At 39.5% G+C, this 24,560-nt stretch overlaps 2 protein-coding genes across 7 annotated transcripts in view; one reads left to right on the top strand and one right to left on the bottom strand.

Moving 5' to 3' along the window:
- Nucleotides 1-13,658, top strand: part of BID (BH3 interacting domain death agonist) — a 51,377-nt gene extending 37,719 nt beyond the window's left edge. Inside the window, exons 4-6 of the mRNA XM_021001675.2 lie at nt 1,525-1,664; nt 8,346-8,561; nt 13,003-13,658. Of these exons, the coding sequence (XP_020857334.1) occupies nt 1,525-1,664; nt 8,346-8,561; nt 13,003-13,014 (368 nt within the window). The 3' untranslated portion in view covers nt 13,015-13,658. The remainder of the gene's footprint in view (nt 1-1,524; nt 1,665-8,345; nt 8,562-13,002) is intronic.
- Nucleotides 13,659-13,909: 251 nt separating this feature from the next.
- BCL2L13 (BCL2 like 13) overlaps nt 13,910-24,560 on the bottom strand; it is a 69,764-nt gene continuing 59,113 nt past the window's right edge. For 5 of the 6 annotated variants that reach the window (XM_021001667.2, XM_021001666.2, XM_021001668.2 and 2 more), the window contains one exon: nt 13,910-22,714. In XM_021001667.2, coding sequence (XP_020857326.1) covers nt 21,878-22,714 — 837 coding nt within the window. In that variant the 3' untranslated portion in view covers nt 13,910-21,877. The remainder of the gene's footprint in view (nt 22,715-24,560) is intronic. The other variant, XR_002327390.2, reaches the window with a different exon arrangement.

Here is a 24,560-nt window from a genome sequence, read left to right as displayed (position 1 = left end):
CTAGTGTCAGAAGGTCATAGGAGAATTCTAGTTCTAGTAAAGATCATATTACTTGCTAGACATGAGACTGAATTAATTGGTTAGGTCAGTTAAATTTTGTGCACTTCAGGGGGCTCATCTGCAAAAAGTTGGAATAATAATTCCTCCACTACCTGTTTCATAGTGTTATCGTGAGCAAAGTACATTAGCATTATGAGCTGTGTCAGCTGGGTGTCTCTGGATCAGATGAACGGCTCTCCCTTCACTAACCTGTCGCTGTACGAACATAGGGGTTCTAAAACAGCTGAGTCCCTAACTTCACTCTAATTCAGAGTGCGAGGCTGCACTTCTCTAGTGTATATTAGGAGGTCTCATATCCCGAAGCTTATTGGCACTTCATGTTGGAAAGAGCCAGGACATAATCAATGACTCTGTTCTACCTGCTTCTCTAAAGGGAGATAGTTGTTCTCAGTCAGGGACCAGGAAACCCTGGCTCTTCTATTCAGAAAGGGCTTGGATATTGGGTTTCACTTACTGTTTAAAAACAGGAAAACACCATTGTTCTCCTTACAAGATTCTCTTTCCTCATTAGCTAGGTCTGTTCCCCATTCAGGATTCTTGAGTTTTTTTTCTCTTCTTCCTACTTTGCTGCACACTAAGCTAGGCACTTACCTCCGCCACAGTTCTGATTTCTAAAGTCAAACTTGGCCCAGAGAGTAGTTGGAAAGTACTTGGTGGAGTTAGTGTTGCCTGTCTTTGCCGATCCTGTGTTCTGATCTGGTTGGCCATATAGGAAACTGCTCTGACTCGGAGGAGAGCCAGAAATGCTTGTGAAGTAAGCACCTGTCATGCCAAGGAAGGGGTGATGGTGGTGGAATAGTCTCTATGGGAAAGAAAAATACATATACAGGGGTAGCTAGGTGGCACAGTGGATAGAGCACCAATCCTAAAGTCAGGAGGACCTGAGTTCCAATGCGGCCTCAGACCAAACACTCGACACTTACTAGCTGTGTGACCCTGGGCAAGTCACTTAACCCCAATTGCCTTAAGCAAAAAAAGAAAAAGAAAAATACATATACAACCAAAAGCAGCTACAGTAGTAGCTGTACTTAGCCTGCATAAGTACTCAGAATGAGAAGTCTGTATCCCACCTGGCCCCAGGTATTAAGAATGCTCAGATCTCCTCTTCTGCTTTCCCCACATGAAGATGTTAATCGTCTAATATTGCCCAAATTCAGGGAGAGGTTCACCCCACTAGTCAGTTTCTTCTCTTGAACTTTCCTCACATTCAGGTCATTTTACTAGACCTAGTACCGTTCCCTTGGTCTCCTATATTGTTAATTAACTCCATACCAATCCCAACCCCCTCCCCAGTAACCTCCCTTTATCCTTTGTGTAGTGGTTCACTACATTGTATGAATAAGAGCTGAAATAGGGAGTCTGGTCTGTTACAAAGAGGGAAAGCTTTCTGTGGGTGACCAGCAAATAAAGCCTGTCTAATCTCTCTAATTTGGCTCTTTCCTATTTGGCTATTTGTGAAATCAGATTCAGAAGGCCAAGAGGAGATTATCCGGAACATAGCAATAAAGCTTGCTCAGATTGGGGACGAGATGGAAGATAGCATCCAGCCCAATGTGGTGAATGACCTGATCTCGTGGCTCAGGAATGTGAATCTGCCAACTGAGGTAAGGGAATAAAAACCTTTGTGCTCATCAGTGAAAATACTGTCTGTTCATCATGATTAGTTCTAAGAAATCAAGGTTGCTTTATGAGGATTTGTCTAGTCCCAGCCTGGTCTGCCCACATTCTGCTGTTGGGTTCAGAGGAAGTGCCAGCCTGTAATACTTAGGACTGAAAGATATGGGAAAGATGGAATATTCCTTCAGCTTATCCTCACGGAGCTTGGGATCCCTCACCATCCTGGTTGCCTTTTTTGTGGGAGGGAGGATGGTTCCCAGTTTATCAGTATCTTTCCCAATACATAGTCTCCAAAGTAGTCTCACCCAGACAAAGCATAGCAAAACTGTTACTTCTCCAATCCTGGGTAATAGTAATAGTAATAGTAATAACAATGATAGAAAGAGCTCACATTTATATAGTGTTTTCTATGTGCCAGGCACCGTGCTAAGCATTTTACAAATATTATCTTATTTGGCCGCTGAGCACAGTGATACTCAGTGAAGCCTAAATATAGCCATTAATGTTTTTGTCTGCTATATCAAACCGTTGGCTCATATTGAGATATTAAAACACTAAAACCTGGAGATATTTTGTAAATGAACTGCTATCTAAGCATGCCCCCTTTCCCCATTTTGTATCTTGACAATGACTTACTGAGCCCAAGTATAAGCTTTTACCTTTATCTTTCATAAATTTCATCTTATTAGATTTGGACCAGTATTCCAGGATTTGGAGATCTTTTTGGATCCTGACTGTGTCATCCAATATTTAGTTACCCTGTCCTAGCTTTGTTATCTGCAAATTTGATAGGTATACCATCTACTCCCTCTTCTAAGTTATTGTTGAAAAATATTAAACAGCACACGGCCAAGGAGAAATCCTTGGAGCGTTCCGCTAGAGACATTTCTATATGCTGATCTCATGTTATTGATGACTGCTCTTTAGAACTAGCTAGTCAGCTGGCTCTGAGTCCACCTACCTGTATTGCCATCTAGTGCCCATCTTCTCATTTTTCCACAAGAAAAGCATGAGACTTTGGTGCCTTTTTGTAATACCCTGATGGAGCAATCTAGTAACCCTGCCAAAAAGGAAACTGAAACTAGTCCAGCATCACGACCTTTTCCTGATTAAGCCATGCTGGCTCTTTGTGATTGTTTCTCCCTTTTTAGTTTTTTTTTTATTAACCATTCCCACAATAATAATAGGTTCTAGAATTTTGCCAGAAATTGAAGTAAAGTTTACTGGCCTATATAGTTCACAGAATTCCCCTTTTCCCTTTTTGGAAAACCCAAACATTGGCCTTTTTTTAAGTCTTACTGTGCCTCTCCTATTCTCTGTGGTCTTTCAGAAATCACTGATAGCATCTCAGTTATCACATCTTCCAGCTCTTCTGCATAGCAGAGATGTAGGTTTTCTGGTAACTTGAACTTATCAAAAGCAGCTAAGTGATCTTTTACCCTTCTTGGTTACTTTTATTATAGTGTTGTAAGTATATAATCTCAAAACCACTCTAGGAGGTAGGTGCTATTATTATCCCCATTTTACAGATGAGGAAACTGAGGCTGAGAATGATTAAGTGACTTGCCCAGGATCACATAGCTAGAAAGTATCTGAGGCTGGATTTAAACTCAGGTCTTCTTGACTCCAAGTTGACTGAGAAAACATGCAGATGAGAACCAAACAGCTGTGCCTTCTCTCTGTTGTCAGTTATTCTCATCCCTGATCCCCGAGCTGTGGTTCCATCCATTCATTGATCTCTTCAGCAATAAGTCTGTGATCTGAGATCTCAGGATGGCAGGCTGCTAAGCTTGGATATAAATAAATATCCTCAGAACCACCTTCTCAGAAAGGAACTCCTCTTAACTTCCAGTGGCATAGAGGTGGTAGGGAGTGGAGACATAAACCTTTTGCAGAAGTGAGGGAGAACCTATTGCACTTTTAACTGGTGGTTATGGTTTAAAGAAAACTGTTTATTCTTTTCATGTAAGTAAAAAGGGTTATAACAAACCATACATAAGTTTAAAAGTTCCTTGTACTTAGGAGCCTTCTAAAATGGAGGTTGCACTTACAGTAACAGTAAGTGATAATAATCACAATAACAAGAGTAATACTAGGGGCAGCGAGGTGGCTCAGTGGAGAGAGCACTGGCCCTGAAGTCAGGAGTACCTGAGTTCAAATCTGACCTCAGACCAAACACTTGACACTTACTAGCTGTGTGACCCTGGGCAAGTCACTTAACCCAATTGCCTAAAAAAAAAAAAGTAATACTAGCTTGATCTGTCCTTTTGCTTCATTTCTAGAGGCAGAAATTTGCATTTCACTAGTACCTTGAACTGTGAGGTGGGTCACCATAGTCAAAAGAAGGTGCTGAGAGATAGGATTCTGGGATTCTGCCATCTGGCAGAGTACATCAGAAAATATCAGGCTCTCCAAATTTCTTCCACATACAAGACAAGACATTACCTCAAAGTGAACTTGGACAGAAATGAATAAAAATTGGGGTAAAGCACTTGTCCTTTTTTTTTAATGTTAATATGTGGCTTTCTTTTTTTTAAATATAAATTTATTTATTTTTAATTTTCAATATTCACTTCCACAAGTTTTTGAGTTCCAAATTTCTCACCCCTTCCCCCACACCAAGATGGCATGCATTCTGAATACCCCTTCCCCTGGTCTGCCTTCTCTTCTATCTCTCCCCCTTCCCTTCTCTTATCCCCTTCCCCTTCTATTTTCCTATAAAGCAGGTTAGACTTCTGTACCCCATTTCCTGTATTTCTTATTTCCCAGTTGCATGAAGCACTTGTCCTTCTAAGACAACTTGAGGACCTCAGAAAAGACCAGACCTTGCAGGCTTAGAGGTTTGACCCAACTGAAGTGCAGACACCTCCAGGCAGACCCCCCCCCCCCCCAGTTAGCAAACCACAAGCCCTGGAGGCAGCTGGGTCAGGGAGGCAGCCTCAGCCTCAGGGACTTCCATCTCACTGACCCAGGTTGGGGGGCAGCAGCTGAGTTGGGAAAGATAAAAGGACCCTCTGCTGTTACTGGGTATCAGGCCCAGCCGTGCTGACCAGACATGGTCCTGGGTTGCTAGCTATAGGTAACTGGAGGAGAATGGAGTTCTGGTTTCAATTCCAGGGCAGAGGGTTCAGCTGAAGTTTGTAGCTGCAGGAAGGACCACAGGGAGCAGGAGCATTTGTGGTAACAGGTAGCTGGGGTCCCTGGTTGGAGGCCCTGGCTGTGGCTCAGAGGTAGAAAGGAATGCTGGAGGTCAGGCCCCCAGACAGTACTTAGATAACAACAGTAGAAAAAGCTTGAAACTTCACCCCTCACACTGTGGACTAAATCCTGACTATAATGATAATAATAATAACAATAATAAAAACGATATGGTGTTAATATGATAATAAGCCATAATAAATAACTAAGGAGAAAGAACCCAATGATAGATAGCTACAATGAGGCTAGAGAAGATCTGGGTTCATACTCAGAAGGAGATAGTGAAGTTAAGAAAGCCATTCCTACTTCAAAGAAAAATGTCAAATGGTCACAAGCCCAAAAAGAGTTCTTGGAAGAGCTTTAAAAGAAATTCAAAAATCAGATAAGAGAGGTTGAGGAAGAATTAGGAGGGGAAAAAGAGCAGGGGAAAAAGAGCAATCTAAGAAAATCAAGAAAATTACAAAAAGTCCACCAATTGGAAAAAGAGATGCAAAAACTTAAGGAAGAAAATAACTCCTTAAAAACTAGAATTGGGCAAGAGAGGAAGCTAATGATGTTATAAGATACCAAAAAAATAATAAAACAAAATCACAGGAATGAAAAAATAGAAGAGAATGTGAAACATCTCATTAAAAAAAAAAAACAACCAATCCAGAGAACAGACTGAGGACAGACAATATAAGAATTGTCGGACTACCTGAAAGTTATGATAAAAATAAGGTCTAAATACTATATTACAAGAAATCATTAAGGAAAATTGCCCTGAAGTTCTAGGATGAGAGGATAAAATAGAAATAGAAAAAAATCTTATCAATTACCACCTGAAAGAGATCCCAAGATAAAAATTCACAGTAACATCATAGCCAAGTTTTGAAGCTCCCAGGTTAAGGAGAAAATACTACATGCAACAAGAAAAAGAAAACAACTTAAATACCGTGGAACTCCAGTCAGGATAACACAAGACCTAGCAGTTTCTACATTAAAAGACAGACGGTGATGCCAGCTAGGTGGCAGTGGATAGCACACCGGCCCTGAAGTCAGTAGTACCTGAGTTCAGATGTGGCCTCAGACCAGACATTAGATACTTACTAGCTGTGTGACCCTGGGCAAGTCACTTAACCCCAATTGCCTAAAAAAGGAAAAAATAAATAAAAGACAGAAGGGCTTGGAACATTATAGTTAGAAGAGTGAAGGAGCAACCAAGAATAACTTACCCAGCAAAGCTGAACGACAAAATTTTTTTTAAAAACGGACATTTAATGAATTGAAAGACTTTCAGGTATTTGTGGGGTTCAGAATCACTGGGATAGGGCATGATAAGATGACAGCATTATATGTTAATTATTAAGGAATGAGTTCAGACCATGAGAGTTTGGCCTGAATATGTAAGTTAGTTTTGCTTCATTTTTCCCTCCTCTCTTACTCTTTTTTAAGTAGAAGTTTTTAACCTTTTTTGACGTAGATTCCTTTGGCAGTCTGGTGAAGTCCTTTTCAGAATAATAAATAAAACACGTAAAGGAAGCCACTTATGTTGAAATGCAGTTATCAAAATATTTTTTAAAAATAAGCTCATACTTAGCTATTTTCAGCAATACAGTGATCTAAGACAACTCTGAAGGACCTAAGATGAAAACTGCTATCCATCCCCAGAGAAAGAATTGATAGTATCTGAATACAGATCAAAGCATAAGTTTTTTTTACTTTCTTTGTTTTTTCTTAAGGTTTTTTTTTGGGGGGGGGTCTGTGTTTCTTTCACATGACTATTATGGAAATGTCTTGCATGACTACACATATATAACCTGTATCAAATTGCTTGCCTTCTCAAAGAGGGGGTGGGATGGGGTGGGGAGGGAGGAAGGGAGAGAAATTAGAACTCAAGAGTTCTAAGAACGAATGTTAACAATTGTGTTTACATGAACTGGGGAAAAATAAAATCCTAAATAAAAGAAAAAAGTTAAGTTCATAGTCATCAGTTTAAGAATCTCTGCTGTGTGGAAGGGGGCAGTGTAGGTGATTTTAAATTGTTTCAAAAAATATCAATAAATTTTTATTTTTAAATGTGCTGCCATAAATATTTTTGTACACACAGGGCCAGTCTCTCTCAGACCTTCGGTACAGGCTGAATATTAGTATCATGAAGTATAACTTAGTGAATTTTTAGAATAGTTCTAAATTGTTTTCTAGAGCCATCACATCAAGGCTTAGCTCTACCGGTGTACACCAGTGTGGACATGCCTTCCCACATCTCCAACATTTACCATTTTTGTCTTTTGTCATCTTTGCCAATCTGAGTATAAGGTAAAACCTCAGTTAGTTTACATTTTATTATTCTTTGGAGCACTGTTGATAGTTCACGTTTCAGTCTTTAACTACCTGTTAAAAAAAAAGTAAACTCAACTCTTTATTCTTATGATGAAGCTTGGCCCTGGAATGGAGTTGAGAAAATATACTTCTCTCTCGTCTTTGCAGAAGTGTGGAATATTGTATGCATTGTTAGACTTAGTTGATGTGCTAAAATTGCTTTCTCTTTCTTTTTACTCTTTGTTACAAGGAAGGATTGGATGGGTGAGTCAGAGGGGAAGGATATTATTTGGAAATGAAATTGATATCAAAACCAATGATATAATTTAAAAAAAAAAACAACTTCATACCATTATCTGACCTGTTTACTGGGAAATGATTTTTTTTAAATTTTAAGTCTTTGCATCAGTTCTCTGTGTTGGAGATTATGATACAATGATTTCCCAGTTTGACAGTTTCTCTTCTCTTTCTAGATAATTGATTTCATTTATGCAAAAGCCTTTTAGTTTTATGTACTTAAAATTGGCTTATCTGTTATGATCATTGCTATACCTTGATTAATTTTTCTCCTAGCCATGGATCTGAAAAGTGCCCCCTTCATTCTCCTTTAATTTTTTTTAAAACAACCTCCAGATAGAGAGTTCATGGACAATTTGAAGCATTTTTGTTTCCTTTTTTGGATATGGCTAATACAGAAAATTGTTTTGCATGACTATACACATCTGTAATGGATTTTGCTTTTCTTGACTTCTCAGTGGGTGGGGTGGGAGAGAAAGGAAGGATGAAGTTCAGAATTGAAAACAAAATTGAATTTAGAATGAACAAATAAATGTTTGGTGGTGGGTTTTTTGTTTGTTTTTTGATTCTTACGGGACCTTCTACATTAAGTCACTTAGGAACTTAAGGTCTGTTTGGAATGTATTTTAATATATGGCTGCCCTAAGATGTCGGTCAAAGGCTAATTTCTGTGAAACTGCTTTGCAGCTTCTTTTCCAGTTTCTCACAAGGTTTAATAGTCCTTGCTATCTAACCTTGCTATGATTGTCGTGCACTTATTTTTGCTTGTTAGATACCTACGTAGAATGCTTTCTTTGTGCCTTCTGGAGGAACAAATGTCGGTTAAAAAAGCTCTGAACTTTTTCCTACCTTTTTTCTCCCCTCTTCCACAGGAAAAGAGAAGACACCTGGCTGCTACTATGGACAAAGTGATGCAGACACAGACAATTTCTCAGGACCTTGGGCAAGAGAAGGCTAAACTATTGCTAACAATGCTGTTGGCTAAAAAAGTTATGACCCATGCCCCATCCTTGTTGCGAAGCATCTTTTACATCACTGTAGATTACATTAACCAGAACCTCCTTACCTACACAAGGAACTTAACTCATGTAAGTTCCAAGGATGATGCCTGTCTTACATTGCTGGGGCTCATCTCAGGTTTACTTCTCTATGTACCTGTTTTCTCATAAATCTTCTAAGAATTACAGAACCAAATGACAGGACAAATCTGAGCTGATTATCCTCATTCTTCAAAAATGACAGCCTAGGGGCAGTTAGGTGGCACAGTGGAGAGAGCACCGGCCCTGAAGTCAGGGGACCTGAGTTCAGATGTGACCTCAGACCAAACACTTGATGCTTACTAGCTGTGTGACCCTGGGCAAGTCACTTAACCCCAATTGCCTTGGAAAAAAAATGACAGCCTAGCTTCGGTTGGTTTAGAGGAATGAATGAACAAGTGATTGAATGGATGAATGAAAATGGATTTATTATTTAGCATGTGGCAGTCAGATGACAAGCTTTTATTAAAATCTCACTATTTGCCAAGCACTGTGTTAAGTGTTGGGGTACAAAGAAAAGTAAAAACTATTCCTGACCTCAAGGAGGACACTGTAATGGGAGAAATAACATGTTAAAGAGATACAGGCAAGACAAATACAGAGAATATGGCAGGTAATTTTGAGGGGAAGGTTCTAGCAGCTGGAGGGTCCCAGGAAAGCTCGCTTGCAGAAGGAATTTGAATTAATTCCTTAAAGAAGCCAGGGATTCCAAGAAATGGAGGTGAGGAAGGCCATGGAAGACAACCATTGCAGAAACAGAGAACCAGAAGATGGTATCATGTGCAAGGAACAGCAAACAGTCCAGTATAGCTGGATCTTGGTTGGAAGGTGCCCAATTGCGAAGGGTTTTAAATGCCAAATATAGGACTTTATATTTGATCCTGGAGGTAAGAGGGACCAACTGAAGTTTACTGAATAAGAGGAGTGACTCAGTCAGACCTATATGACTCACCATGTCCAAAATAGATTCATTATCTTTCCCCCTAAACCCTCCCTTCTCCTAGCATCTCTATTACTGTATCCTCGCGGTTCCTTAGGTTCAAAATCTAAGAGTCATCCTGGACTCCTCCCTATTTCTCACCCCCCCATGTCCAAGCTGTTGCCAAGGCATGTTGATTTCACAACATCTCTCTAGAATATGCGCCCTTCATTCTTCTAACACTGCCCCCACTCTAATATAAGCCCTCTGGATTACTGTAATAGCTTGCTGGTGGGTCTGCCTGCCTCAGGTTTTTCCCTGCTCCAGTTTATCCTCCATTCAGCCACTAAAGTGATTTTCCTAAAGCACAGGTCTGATCATGTTGTGTACCCCCTACCTCCACCCCTGTTTTCCCCACCCCATTCAGTAAACTCCAATGGCTCCCTGTTACCTCCAGGAGCAAATACAAAATGCTGTTTGGCATTCAAAGCCCTTCATAACCTAGCGCCTTCCAACCTTTATAGTCTAGTTACACCTTACTCCCCACGGCATACTCTAAGTCAGTGACGCTGGTCTCCTGGCTGTTCCACGAACAAAACACTACATCTCTCAGCTCTGGGCATTTTCTCTGGCTGTTCCCCCATGCCTAGAATGCTCTCCCTCCTCTGCTCTGAATGTGGATCTCCCTGGCTTCTTTTAAGTCCCAACTAAAATCCCACTTTCTACTAAGTCTTAATTCCAGTGCCTTCCCTCTTTTAATTATTTCCTATTTATCCTGTATATCGCTTGCTTTGTAGAGATTTGTTTGCATGTTGTCTCCCCCATTAGATTGTTAAGTTCCTTGACAGTAGGGATTTTCTTTTCATACCCCTAGTGTTTAGCCCGGTGCCTGACATATAGTAGGCACTTAAGTTTTTAATTACTGACTGCCTTACCTTGGCAGGTGAGTGGAGAATGGATTAGAGTAAGGAGAGACTGGAAGCAGGGAAACCAATTAGACCTGTCTAATAACATTTCAGGTGAGAGGTAAGGAGGGCCTCCCCAAATATAGCGGTTGTGTGGGTGAAGAGAAGGGCGTGTGTGTAGATGTTGAGGAGTTAGAAAGTACAAGATAATAGCAATTCTCTTGTCTGTGTGGCTGTAAGAAGATGGTAGTGCTCTCAGCAGTAATAGGAAAGTTGTTAAGAGGGGACAGTTTGGGGATGTGTTATTTGAGATACCTACAAGACCTCTAGTTTGAGATGTGTCCAGTAAGCAGCTGGTGATGTGGGACTGGACAAAGACTATGGCTTGATTATAAAGATCTGAGAATCAACTGCATGGATTCGATAATTTAACTTAGAGGAGATGATCTGGTCACCACTGAGAGAGAAAAAGAAAAGAGGGACTGAACAGATTCTTGAAGGACATCCAGTGTTAATGGGCATGACATGGACTCAGTGGAGATTGAGAAGGAGCATTCACACAGAGGAGAACCAAGAGAACCAATGTCATGAAAACCCAGAGGGGAAAGGGTATGTAGGAATAGGTGACCGACAATATCAGATGCTGCGGAGAGGTCAAAAAGGATGCAAATTGAGAAAAGACCGTTAGATTTGGTCATTAAAAGATCATTGGTACCTTGGGAGAGGGTAGTTTCAGTTGACTGAGGTGTAGAAGCTAGGTTGCAGAGGGTTTAAAAGAGGATAGGAAGAGGAGGCACGGAACATATATTTTCAATGCACTGTGTTAAGCTTACATTCTAACAGGAGAGAATACATGCAGAGGAGTGGCAGCTAGGGAAAGGAGTTTGGGTCTCGGGAGTTGTAGGGAATGGTGAGTTGATCACCTTTCCAAAAGCAATAGTACATTGATTTGATTATTGCATCCAAAACAGGTGTGTGTGTGTTGAGTTAGGTGCAGATTGCAGGCTGATTCAGGTGAATGGGATGGGAAGAAGGGTCTGGATCAGTCTGACACAGGTTAGGTGGTACTCACTCGCCAATCAAGACAGTTTAGCCTTTTGGGGAGTTCCAAAGCCAAGAAGGGAACAGTGATTACTGAAACCAGTCGTGGACTACCTGCACACAGTATGCTTACCTTGCTACCAGTGGTTCTGGTTTCCTACCTGAAAAGACAACTGATGCAGCTGAACCTAATTCTCAGGAAATAAGGCATTTGTAGAGCATGCAGTGAGGAGATACAGGAAATGGTTTTAAACTCGAGGCCTATTGCCCTGACTGTTTGAGTTATTAGCAGAGACAAGATGGGAGTTTTGTCATGCTTCTGATAGGATAAGGGTTCACAGGCCCGATGGCTAGGACTCAATTTTATTCTGTCACTTCATGAAAAGTTAGCACATTTTAAAACCATGTATTTGAACAAGCAAGGGAGTCAGGAGAAATTCAAAGGGAAAAGTACACAAAGAACTATTTAAAATCTTCCCTGTGGCAGAATACCTCATTTCCATATTCAAGTCCCTGAAAAATTTTAAGGTGCTCATTCTTCATACCTATCACCAGGACTCTAGGTTTCTCCTAAATTATGAATCAATGTTGAAGTCACAAGTGGGTACATATTACATAACGCGTTTCATCCAAATGAAAGGTTCACTTTGTATCTGAATTATTTTTTAAAAAGACATCCTGAGGAGTTTTACAGTTTCTACATGAATAAGCTGACTTCCCCCCACTTCCTAATATTCATCAATGACCCCTAAAACTAACTGCTTCAGGCTACCAACTGTGTTCATTTGCTATGTTATCCATTTAAAGTACCATAGCCCCAGTAGAGGAAAGGTGTAGCAAATAACATTAAGAACTCAAAGTTTAAACCAAATTGAGTTTTTAAGAAGTGGGCCCTGACAAAGTTCCTGTAACATTGCTTGCAGCAGCATGCATCCAAGTTGTCAAGAATCAAATGGGCCTGATAGCTATGAAGGATTATGGTAGAGTCCTGAGATTTTCGATTACTGCCTTATCCCACAGAAGCTGAGGGGCAGCTTATTCAATAGATGCACAGCTTCAAGTCAAGAGTGCTTTAAAACTTTTACCCTTCCTAAGAACCTGCAGAGGGAGATGTTAATGGAGAATAGTTACCAAGGTGACCGAGATGTTTTTATACACATCTCACATATAGCTATAGGCCTAGGAAGCCTAAAACGGAAATCGGCTCATTCGGTCACATGGATTAGTTCATCTTCAAGGAACAGGTTAAGTTGAATATGCTATATTTACAGGGGCGTGAGATGCCGTAGGTGAGAGGTTTCTCCTTTAATTTTTTTATTTTAACTGTGCTGCCCTTCTGTATGATCAGTGGCATCTGGAGTTACACCCCAGTAATTACAATACATTAAAACACTAAGTAATCAGTGTGGTGTAACAGGAAAGAGTGTTTGCTCATTTTGTAGTCAGAAGCCCTGGATCCAAACTGCAGCTCAGCCGCCTGCTGTGATCTTGGGTATACTGTTGTAGAATAAGGGGGGCTAAACTTATTCTCAGGTCTCATTCCAGCTTTAATTCTGGATACGTGAAGGAAGGGCTATTTCATTAGCTTAGTGCTAACTCTTTTGTCTTCTTGTCCTTTTTTCTCTAGGACATGGACTGAATGGAGTATCTTGCAAAGGCCATTTACCCAAACATTTGGACTATTTAAAACCTGCTTTTGAGAAAGCAGTCCAGTGTCTGATGGAATAGGCAGAACAAATATTTTTAGATGTTATGTTTTAAGAATAAAGACATGATAAATATAGACAAGATGCTGGATTATTTGTTTTCCTGGACATTTAAAAAAGGAAATAGGACTTTTAATTGGTGATTTAGTGGAGAACAGAAATGATTCTCTTCTCCTGTTCCTCTCTGTTACAGTGCTAAGTCACCTGTTCTGCATTCATGACTTTGGCTTTTGAGCCAAAGGTGTATCATTCATTTCTTGACATACGGTAGGTAGTACACGAGTGTCAGATGCAGGGGGGCCACACTGGGGCACTCCCCAGTGTGGCCCAAACTAGATTAAAATGTAATTGGGAAACATTTAAATAACAATTTGTACTTGAGTTTGACACTACTGGCAGTTATAAATATCTATGGAAAGAAAGTATTGATAAAGTTCCAGTGCTAAATTTCTGCTTTATACTTGAAATTTTATTTGATGACTTGAAGACAATTTTTTGTTAAGACTTTATATAACTTAATCATGTTTCAGTTTTGTTGATAATTTTTGTAATTGGAAATAAAATTTTAAATTGGTTATCAATGTGTGTGAAAACCATGGTTAAGAAAGCAACATAAGAAAGCTGGAGATAACTGGCCTTAAAAGACACATGTACTAGATGGATAGGAGTTCACACTCTAATTAAAATTGTTTTAAACTAATTTAAAAACCTTCATGAAATAACTCACCACTCTGTGCTGAAAACTGACATGACCAAAATGGTACAAGTGACTAGTTTCCTGAGTCAATAAACCATTAAAATATGTAATTAGAATAAGGAAAACATGTGCACACTTTAAAAAAGAATTTTATTGTTTCTTAAAGTGCAACCTTAGGGTATGGTCTTACAGCAAGCAGTGTTCCATCTAAAGGAAAGAAAAGATTGGAGAAAGCTTGTACATACCCCTTAGAAACTAAATATATTCCACTAGGGATGGAGAACACTTCTTAACACTGAAGAAGTATCTTTCCTGTTTAAAAAACCAAATGGCACAAAAGGTTTTTTGCACTTTAAAGTGCTGCACTCCAACAATGGATTAGGCCACAGGTGCATGGGTCATTAACATCAAACTTTACCAGAACTTAGTGAAAACAGATGATCCTGGGTAAGAAGGCTATTTAAAGGCCTCTGGCCTCGTTAATCACTACATTTTCTCTAGATGACCATTGTGGGCTTCAAAAAGCCAAGACTTTGTACTAAGTGGAAAGAGTATCCTTTAAGATGACAAGGGTCTCCTGGAAGGCATTGTGTACCACATACTGCTCGATGCTTTTTCACATATTCTGATTTTGAGTCACATCATCAGCTCCTCCATTTTCTGCATACCTGGCTAACACATAAAACAGCTACAAAGGGAGTGTACCTGTTAACCAGGCAAGAATGATCAAAGAAAACCTGAGGATCGTCTTCCCCTTTCCTAACCCTGATTCCAAGGCAATCCCAGTGACAAACCATTCTGACAGCTCCAGAAAGAAATTAGGAAATAGGCAGATTGTTGGTATCGCCCCACGGAACCCTCTCTGTTTCATAGTCAGTGCCAGTTTAGAGAGTTCCCAGGCATGAGTGTAAGGATGACAATGACTCTTCTTCGAAGGGGAGAATAAACATGGATCCAGATTATGCCCTTAGTGTTCATACACAACACTAAGACTTGTTCTAACGAGCTTAATCCAACCAAAGGAATTATTTCAGAGTGGCCAAGAAAAGATCATATGATTTTAGTTTTAAATGTAATCACTGTCATTTGAAAGGGACATGAACAAAGATAAGAATTCATCCTGTAAACAAATGGATTTCATTAAAACCCACAAAAATGCCTTTTTTTTTGGTGGATCATTAATTTAGATTATCAAGGAAGAGAATACTTTTTTTCTGTTTTGTGTATTGCAATATTAAACAGGATTGGGCTCCAATCTAATAGTTACCAAGAACACGCAATAGGTTGTAGCCAAGCCAAAACATTAGTGGTTTAAAAACCAAGCATGCAGGAATGTCACCTCAAAGTCTAGTAACACAATGTGTGATCAACAGAATAGAGTTTAGCAATAACTAGAGACACATGAGGGCAAGCATGGGGTAGCAGAAAAGAGTGCTGTGCCTGGAGCCAGACTTCAATTAAAATCCCAGTTCTGCCACTACATTGTTTCATGTCACAACCTCTCTGAACCTCAGTTCCCTTATCCATCAAAAGGGGCTGATACACTTGATTGTAAGAAAAGCATTTCATGAGCTCAGAAATTCCACTTTCTGCCTTCAAATTGGAAACCCTCATCAGGAATAGGAAATTAGATAATTTAAGGCAATGGAGGTAATCTTCAGGACTCAAATGAAGCTGAAGAGCTAGAAAGCTGTGGAAAAAACCAGAAGTTTCTATCTTCAGCCTTGGCTGGATTAAGCAATGAACAAACAGATGCTAAAAAAGAATACAGCGCAATGTTGTCACCAAATTGAGGACAAAGACACAGAAGCTTGAACTAAGGGCTGCCTCTTCATTAAAAAAAAAATTAAGTCCCCATGAACAAGTAATTTATTGATAAAAATAAATCAATATATATATCAATATGAGGGAGTCTGGCTGTTCACATATGCTTTGTTCATTTTTATGCATTATGCATCAATACATTAAGTTTCCCAATTAGGGGAGGATGGGAGAAATTTTTAGCAAAAAAGAACAATTAAAATAGAAGTTGTCAACCATAAATTGCCATTGGTAGTTAAGGGCAATGACTTAGATAATTCAAAAGGTCAAACAATCTAGACTATTTTTACAACAATGGTAGACTCTGCTTCCCAATGTTTTATTATAGTTAAGTGAGGAGTAGAATTCAACCACCAAATACAGACAATTATTAGACATATATAGATCTATAAAATACATACATAATAAAAATCTAACTCAACATGGTGAGCCTGTTATTAGTTACTAGTTTTGTTCCCAACTACCATTACAGAGGTTACACTACACTAAAATTAATTTTCAAGATTTGAGTTCTCACAAAATGTCAGCAGGTCACTCAGATGGGAGAATTTTAAATTGACCGTGGATGATGCAAATTGTAGATAAATGAAAGTTGACTTTATCAGATTCATAGAATGGTTCGTTTCATTTGTTTCTCTTGGGAAAAAGACAAAAAGCTCTTTCCTCAAAAGATGCTGGGTTTCTGGAAGCAAGATGATGTATGTAAAATGATAAATCACTACAGATCCCACCTGTTCCCCAACCTGACCATCGTCATTGCTAAGAGGGGCTCAATTCTTACCCAAAATCTCAAGCAGCTATAGTAGCACTTCCCAGAATCTGGCTTTGTTGGCACAGCCTATCTGCAGATATTTGTACTGACTGGTGTTTAGTGCTGCAAATTCTCTATAGGGAAAGGGAATTGAGGGATGTCCCCAAAACTTCAAATAGACACTAGTCCCAACCTGCTCACCCACAAAACCAACATGTTTTTGTTTGCTTCTTGTTTTATAAGGGGTAAAATGGCCAAAAGATAGGTAATGGGAAGGAAGAAGAAAATAATGAACCACCTATGAGGTGGATAAACCAGATGCTGGAATAATCTGAATGCAGACTGTGGCTATAAATAGGAAAAGAACAAACAAGATTGGGAGATTTTGGATTCATTAAATTCTTGAATTCTAGCATTTTTTTTAGATGAGAACATAATGAAGACAAAACCAGTCAGGAAACTGGTTAGGCAGAAAGTGAGGCACTTAATCTGAAGGAAGAGAAAAAAGAAAAAGACAACAGCAGCAAAGCACAGATCTGGAATGGATTATTTCCATCAATGCTGATCAAAAAATTCCCTACAAAAGCACAATCCTCCTGTTAGAAGGTGCCAGGACAATTATACTAGTTCACAAAACATTTTCCTTTCTGCACCTCCAAAAGCCAGGTAACAAGCCAGATACCCCAAATATTAACAGTTGTGCTCTAAACAGAAAATGCTTTTTTTTTAAGTTAGCTTTGCCCCCAGTAGTACAGAGGGAGTTTATTAATGGTGAGCATTAATCACAAAATTTCCCTTCTGCTCTGGTGAAATAATGGGGGGAAAAAGTTGCCTTAAGCCTTCTCTGCTTTCTGGCCTATTGCAATGCCTAGCAGACATCCCTGAGCATAATTTCAACCTGAGCTCTACATACTGAGAAGCCACACGACTGGCTGTATGTAGTGTAAACATAAGGATCCAGTGACTTCCAATTACTAACAAGAGCAATCTAGCCTAGGCTAGGGTCACCTAATATTAGTCTTGAGAGGGAATTAGATATACATATATATATTTTTAGATCTTTTAAATGTAGACACTTTTAAGACCCATAGGGGTGGGCTGGCTCCTCTATTTCACAGGAGAGGCAGGAATGAAAATACCTTATGAAAATATCTAACTACCTATTTATCTATCTTTAAATCTTATAAAGCAATTGTAAGTTTTGGCTTATAGAAAGGTAGTCACCTTGGAGCCACAATTCATCCTAGTCCTTGGATTATATATAGTCATAGGTGGACTACAGAAGGCCTAGGATGACTTAGTTACCTAGCAATAGGCTATCCTCCCAGGTTTGTGCAAGAGAATTGACATTGTATCAAAGTGCTGACAATGGTCAGACACTGGCTCAACACACAGCCAACCCAACGTTCCTGGCTGGGTTAAGAAGGTAATTAAATGACTTATTTATGCGACAGTAAGCAACATCTTTTAGGCTTTGAATTGCCCCAAGCTGGGCTAAGCAATGTTGGTAGATGCCCCCATTACCCTGTGGATTATAAGAGTAAGAACAAAAAGGAGAGGTGAGTGATGTGAAAGAAAGATTCCTGTGGAGAATGATGGAGTAACCCATGCTCCCTCCTCAAGCTGCATGCTCCTAAAATAAAGCACTTAATAGGTCTAAGCTCATTCTTAATCTATAAACCAAAGGAACTAATAAAAGACTGGTACGAATGGTAACTTTCTTACACTAGCAAGTGGTCTCTTGTTGTCTCTCCAATGATCCATGTCATGGGATCATAGGAGTTAGAACTAGATCCTCAAGTGCAGCCCTTTGACTGAATCCAAACTCCACAGAACAAATCCCCTTAATAAAAGGATTTGTTTGGCAAAACTTGGACTCAGTCAAAAAGCCACACCCAAGGACCTAGAAGGCCACATGTTCCCCACCCTGACCTAGACCAAGTCTCTTTTTTCACAGATGAAAACTCCCTGATGTTACACAAAATTTCAGATCAGTTCCTTTAAAAACCAAATAGAATGTATTCCCCTAAAGTTTTCCATAGCTCCATCTCTGAGAGAGGCAGAAGCCCTTGATCCTACTAGCTTTTTGGTGTATATGGTCAAAATCTTGGAAGACTGTGGTGAAAACAAGTCTCACAGCCTGCCTCTCTCCTCCCTAATTTTCACTCAAGGCTAGTCATACAGTCATGAACATGGACACACACACACAACCTTACAGGAAAAGTAATTCTAACATGAAAAAAGTATATCCTAATTTAGGTCAGTCATATCAGAGATCAACTTTCTCGTCGATGAATGGTGGCGGGAGGGGGAGAGGGATTTCACCTGAAATGAGAATTTGATGATAAACTAATTGAGAAGATAATTCTTATAGGTAAATATGCTTTTTATGGGCAATATGCTTTTTATATAAAGGGCAAAATATAACAAAAGTAAAAATGTTTCAGAAAAACCATTAGCTACAAACAAATAGTTTATCTGGTAGAAGAGTGCTCAACCCCATAGGCCATTCTTTTGGGGTCACAGAAAGTGGGATAATTGTCATCACCAACTCAAGTTCTTTGCAGATTCTTACATGGTGATTTGAGAAAACAGAAAAATCATGAGGGTAGTTACTACAGAAACACAGGAAAGATGACCTATAAATAGCCCCTTTAATTTTTATAAAATTTCTAACAGAAAACCCTAGAAATCTCTGAAGGTATTATTGTATTGCTGCACACATTACCTTCAGAAAATAGACAAGAATCAACTATTAAACTCAGTTTACTTAAGAGGAAATTGGAGCACAGACCAATGAAATTATTTGTCACAGTAAATCAGCAATAGAACACAGAATGGAAACCAAGATTGCTGACTATGTCCACTGCTCAATCCTCTTGGGGGGGAAAAATAAAACTCTACCAGTGTCTGAACTTACCAAGATTGTGTTAAAAATAAATGGTACACAGAAGATACCTAGGATTCAGATGTCTAAGTGTGAAAATTGTGTGAAAGAAATGGTTAACACTTGTGCTTTCCCCTCCCAGAATTGTCATTTCCCCACAGTTATCATTAAAACAAAAATAACTATTATTAATTTAGCACCCACAGAATACCCTGCAATAGGGCAGGGAGGAGGGCTTTGGGGAAGAAAACACTGATTTGCCTAAGCACAGGAAAAAGGATAAATTTCTTAATTCTAGATTTTTAGCCTGGCTCTTTGCTGAGTGTTAAAATAAATTATCAAGGAGATACATATTCCATCCAAACAAGGAAATAAGAAACCGAGGATAAAAAAACATATTCTTCAATATTCCAAAGAATGGAGCACCCTTTTTAAAAATAGGGTAAACAAGAGGAGATGTCTGAATATTAAAAAGATGATTCCTAGAAACCAATCAAATTTGTTTCGGATCTTCATTTTAATTTTGATTTAGGGAGTCAAAAGGGCAATAGAAACATTAATACACAAGAAGTATATGCCACCTTATCCAAGAACCAAAAAAACGGTCATAGAAAGTTAAGAGAAGAGATAAAGAAATTGCTATTTAACTTATGCAGCAAATACGGCAAAAAAATAGGTTGGGTTCAACAGAAGGAAAAACTAACACAGAGAACCCATAGAGCTAAAACAATCACTTCTTTAGGCCCCTCTTCTTTCTTATCTCTTTCTTGAAGGGAAAAGAAAGCAAGCACACACACATAACCTCATAAGGTTAAAATTCCCTAATTAACAGTTCAAAAACCTGGGCTTGCCTTTATTAGTGCCTCTTTTATGTATTCAGCACCAACCACTGGGCTTTGAAACCCAGGGTTTTAAAATTACAGAAGAATGGAGAATTTCATTTTACTATTTTAAAAAAAGGTCAAGATAAACTAATCAGTTCTCTTCATTATCATCTTAGTCATCAGTGAGTTACAATTAAAAAGACAAACTCAAGATGCAGAAATTAAAATACATACAAACCAAATCTGACTGCCATTATCTCAAAAAACAGTGTTCAAGGGGCTTTCTGGTTCTTAATTCATTCAAAATTGTGCTAATTCTGATTATTTCTTGAGCTACACTAAAACCTAGAGAACATAAAACCCTAAGCAAATCTCAGGAATGACAAAATACATTGCATCTATAAAACTACAGAAGCTAGATAAATTTTTAGTTATTTTCTTGGCCAACTAAGAAACAATATTGCTCCAGGAAGAAATCATTTTTTTAAATGAAATGTAAAAAACAAAGTACATATAAAACATGAGGGTTTATGTGATCAGTTTAGGTAGATGTCTTTTCAAATTAATTTTATTACAAATTACAAGATCAAAAAAAGTAATTTACATTTTCTGATGCACGTGAAATAGGTTTTTGCATCAGGCATACATCATCTGCATGATGACACCATGACCTCAAAAGCATGAAAAGACACAGTTTGATCCCTCTTTTGGGGAAGGAATTTGAAACACTGCCAAAGAGATGGGAGGGAGAGAGACTGTACTGAATGGAAACTAACTACACTGACTGGGAAGCGCTGCTTTGATTTCCTTTTGGCCTACATCACTTTACTTTGTAGAAAGAAGCATGAAGAAACCAAGGTTACAGTGATGGCATCCTGGAACAACCAGGCCAAACTAACACCCCAGAGGAGGCCTTAGTCTTTAATTTTACAGGTTTTCCAGGTTCCTAGCTTGACTTCAACAAAATATAAATGACTTTCTATATTTAACAAGTTGTCAGCTGGCTCCATAAATAATAGTATATGAATCCTCATCACACTGAATTGTGACCTGTCAAGAGCTGGATATGTAGTAGGAAAGACAATCAGCAAATGAGAAAAGCAGTGTCACAGACAAGTGACAACAGAGTTGATTCCACCACTGAGGGAAACGACCAGAAAAGTGAATAGGATGATTATAAAAATGAACCAGAGCAGGTCAACTGGTCTGACCTTCAGTCTCCAAGTAAGACTAAAATTTCTCATTCTGATCAACAGTGATTTGCCCCGTCCTCTGACTGCGTAAGGAACCCTGGGTATCTCTGGTTTGGGGGTGGTTTTTAAGAGTTCTAAAGGCAGCATCTTTACAAGGCAGAGCTGTAGAAAGCTTTGGGGACTTGACGGTAAGAGCAGAGGTATAGAGCAAGCACTCTCCCATGGGGACTTAGAAGAAATTTGGGGATGAAAAGGAGCAGTGCAGTACCTGAGAGGCAGCTGAAACATAAGGGGAGGGCTCCCTCATGCTACAGGACAGAGGGTGTAGAGAAAAGGAGAAGGGATGAATTGGTGTGGCTGCAACAACAGCCAGTACCTTAAGAAAACTAGAAATTTCAGGGGGTAAACAGCAGACAGGCCAGTTGCTGGAGTAGTCTGCCACTAAATTCTTTTGCCCCCAGGAATTCCCATTTCAGATTCCACTAAATTAACCCTTCTCTTTCACACTCACAGAGTCTGAATCCACAGGATGAAAAAGCAAACCTATGGACTTTGTTATCAGTTACTTCACTCCAAATCCAAATGTGGTCATCTGTTTGCTTCCCTTTCTTTCACACAATCTGCTATTTCTTTCTCAGTGCCAGAGCCACTCCCACTGCTACTGCCAACATGGCAACGGCAGCAGCACCACCATACAGCAGGATAGATTTGCCCTCTGGTAACAAAATGTGCTTCTCTTCTCCAGCAGATGTGTCTTCAGAGAGGCCCTCCTTCCTTATTTTTGTCTCTCCTTCCTGAGGCAGCATTTTTTTCAGCTCTGGGGTAGGTACCCCTTCATCAGCTTTGGGCGTTGATTTCAATGGAGGAAAACTTGGCGCGGGGAACTGCAGTCCAACTGATTTCTCTTTTGCTGCTCTGACCTCTTCTTCCTCAAGTTCTACAAATGAAGATGTGGCAGGGCTGGTTTTCTCAACAGCAACAATCTTTGTGACCTGCTCCATCTCTACCAAGGAAGTGGCACTGGGGTCTGGAAGCAACGGGGCAGGAGCACTCTGGGACCCCTCTTGTACCTGCAGCACCACAGAAGCTGACACTGTCCCTTCTATTCCCTCTGGTATTTCTTCTTTCTCCACATGCACAATATCAGAATTGGAAGAATTGTTCTCACTTCTTTCTTCCCCACCACCATTACTATCCAAACTCTTAACCTCTTCAGGATCCATAGCGATCTGCTGCCAGGACTCAGGACCCAAAGACACTGGTAGGTTTTCTGTATGCCAACTTTGACTCGCTGATAGAGAAACAGGTAAGCTTTCTGACTGCCAGGAAGTGGTCACAGTTGGAGATTCTGGAGGAGTGACCTGTGCAGAATTGTCACTGGTTAGGATGTAAATATCATTGCTGTCCTCTGCAATAATTCCAGGCTCCTCCTCTTCTGACTCCAGATTAAAGACAGTGCCCTAATGAAGAAGAATAAGCCAAGTTAGCAAAGATTAAAAGACTATTTCTCATATTTCCTTCCTAAACTCCAAGTACCTTACGTAGCTCAAATTTATCTAGCACTTTAAGATCTATGATGCATTTTGCTTATTAATCTCATTTGCTCTTCACAAGAATCTGGTTAAGGACTATTATTATCACCATTTTACAGATGAGTAAGTGACTTCCTCAAGGTCACATAGCTAGTAAGTGACGAGAGTTTGGAACTGAACCCAAGAGCACTTGATTCCAAGTCCAACACTCTATGCACGATAGCATACTGCCTCTCATATTTAGCCCATAATATATCCATTTTTAAGTCAGTTCAGAGAAATCCCATGAAGCAGCCAAGAGCTAGGGACCCACTCACCTTTTCCTTTCCTCTCACTTGCCCTCTCCACCTTCCCCAGGCCACCAAGTCCTTATGAGAGATGCCAACTGAGAAGAGTGGTATGACTACTGATAACACTTGGATAAAATGGAAGTCACCAATACTAATCCTTTCAAGTGAGAAGGAAGAATATTTGGCCTTACCATCTGCCCTGCCACTTGATCCTATGGTCCTCTGGGCCTTATACTCTTGCTTTCTTACTTTTTTTTTTTTAAAGGCAATTGAGGTTAAGTGACTTGCCCAGGGTCACACAGCTAGTAAGTGTCAAGTGTTTGGTCTGAGGCTGGATTTGAACTCAGGTCCTCCTGAATCCAGGGCTGGTACTCTATCCACTGTGCCTACTTCACCATTTTTGCTAGAGATAAAAGAGAACAAACCTATTCTCTTTTCTACATGAGAGCCTTGAAAATATTTTGAGGCATACAGTTCTCCTCAGACTATGTTCCTTTCCTGAGAAGCAATATTCTGTGAATACAGTGGTGGCACATACATACAATATGGTGGTACACTTCATCATCTGTTTTAACTTCAAAGTTAAGACTGGTCACTGAAAGCATCAATTGAATAGGTGAAGTTATTTTTCTTGCATTATTGTAGTCATGTAAATTGTTCTCCTCGATCCACTTAATTCATTCTGTATTAGTTCATACCTGTTTTTCTGAATGTATCATTTCTGGATTTTTTTTAAGGCAATTGGGGTTAAGTGACTTGCCCAGGGCCACACAGCTAGTAAGTGTCAAGTGTTTGGTCTGAGGCCACATTTGAACTCGGGTCCTCCTGACTTCAGGGCTGGTGCTCTATCCACTGCACCACCTAGCTGCCCCTGAATGTATGATTTCTTACAATGCAATGATATTCCATTACATTCACATACCACAATTTGTTTAGTCATTTCCTAGTTGATGGGCACAGCGTCCTCCCACAATATCTTAGAACCTCCATTTTCATCTTCTGACATTGTTGTCAATCTGATGGAATTGCAGATAAACCTCAGAGTTGTTTTAGTTCACAGTTCTCTTAATACTAATGATATAGAATATTTTATCTTCTATGATGACTTTTATACTTTGTGTAGTTTTTTGGTTAGTCATAGATGTGAACAGTATCTTATTCCTATAGTGACCTATTCTGGCCACATGTGTGAGCCTGGGCAAGTCACATTATCTCCAGGTGCTCCAGGTAATTCTTAATGACTCTCTGTTTTAGAGAAAGTGTTGATCTGTACTGGTGTAGAAAATTCCCTAGCAGGAGCTCCCTTCAATGTTGAAATTACAGATATAGTAAGAAAAAAGTGATATTTTTATTTAGGTCATTTATCCTTTTGGAGTTAATTGTACTACATGGTGTAAGCTCCAGGGCTAAGCTTCATTTCTGTCAAAGTGCTTTCCAGGATTCTCAGCAGTTTTTGCCACACCAGCTCTTTATCTGGTGCTCTA

Source organism: Phascolarctos cinereus, unplaced genomic scaffold (genome assembly GCF_003287225.1).
Source record: "Phascolarctos cinereus isolate Bilbo 61053 unplaced genomic scaffold, phaCin_HiC Scaffold_1;HRSCAF=81, whole genome shotgun sequence".
Lineage (NCBI taxonomy): Eukaryota > Metazoa > Chordata > Mammalia > Diprotodontia > Phascolarctidae > Phascolarctos > Phascolarctos cinereus.
Note: the sequence above shows the minus strand (reverse complement) of the source record. Positions and strands in the feature narration are given on the sequence as shown.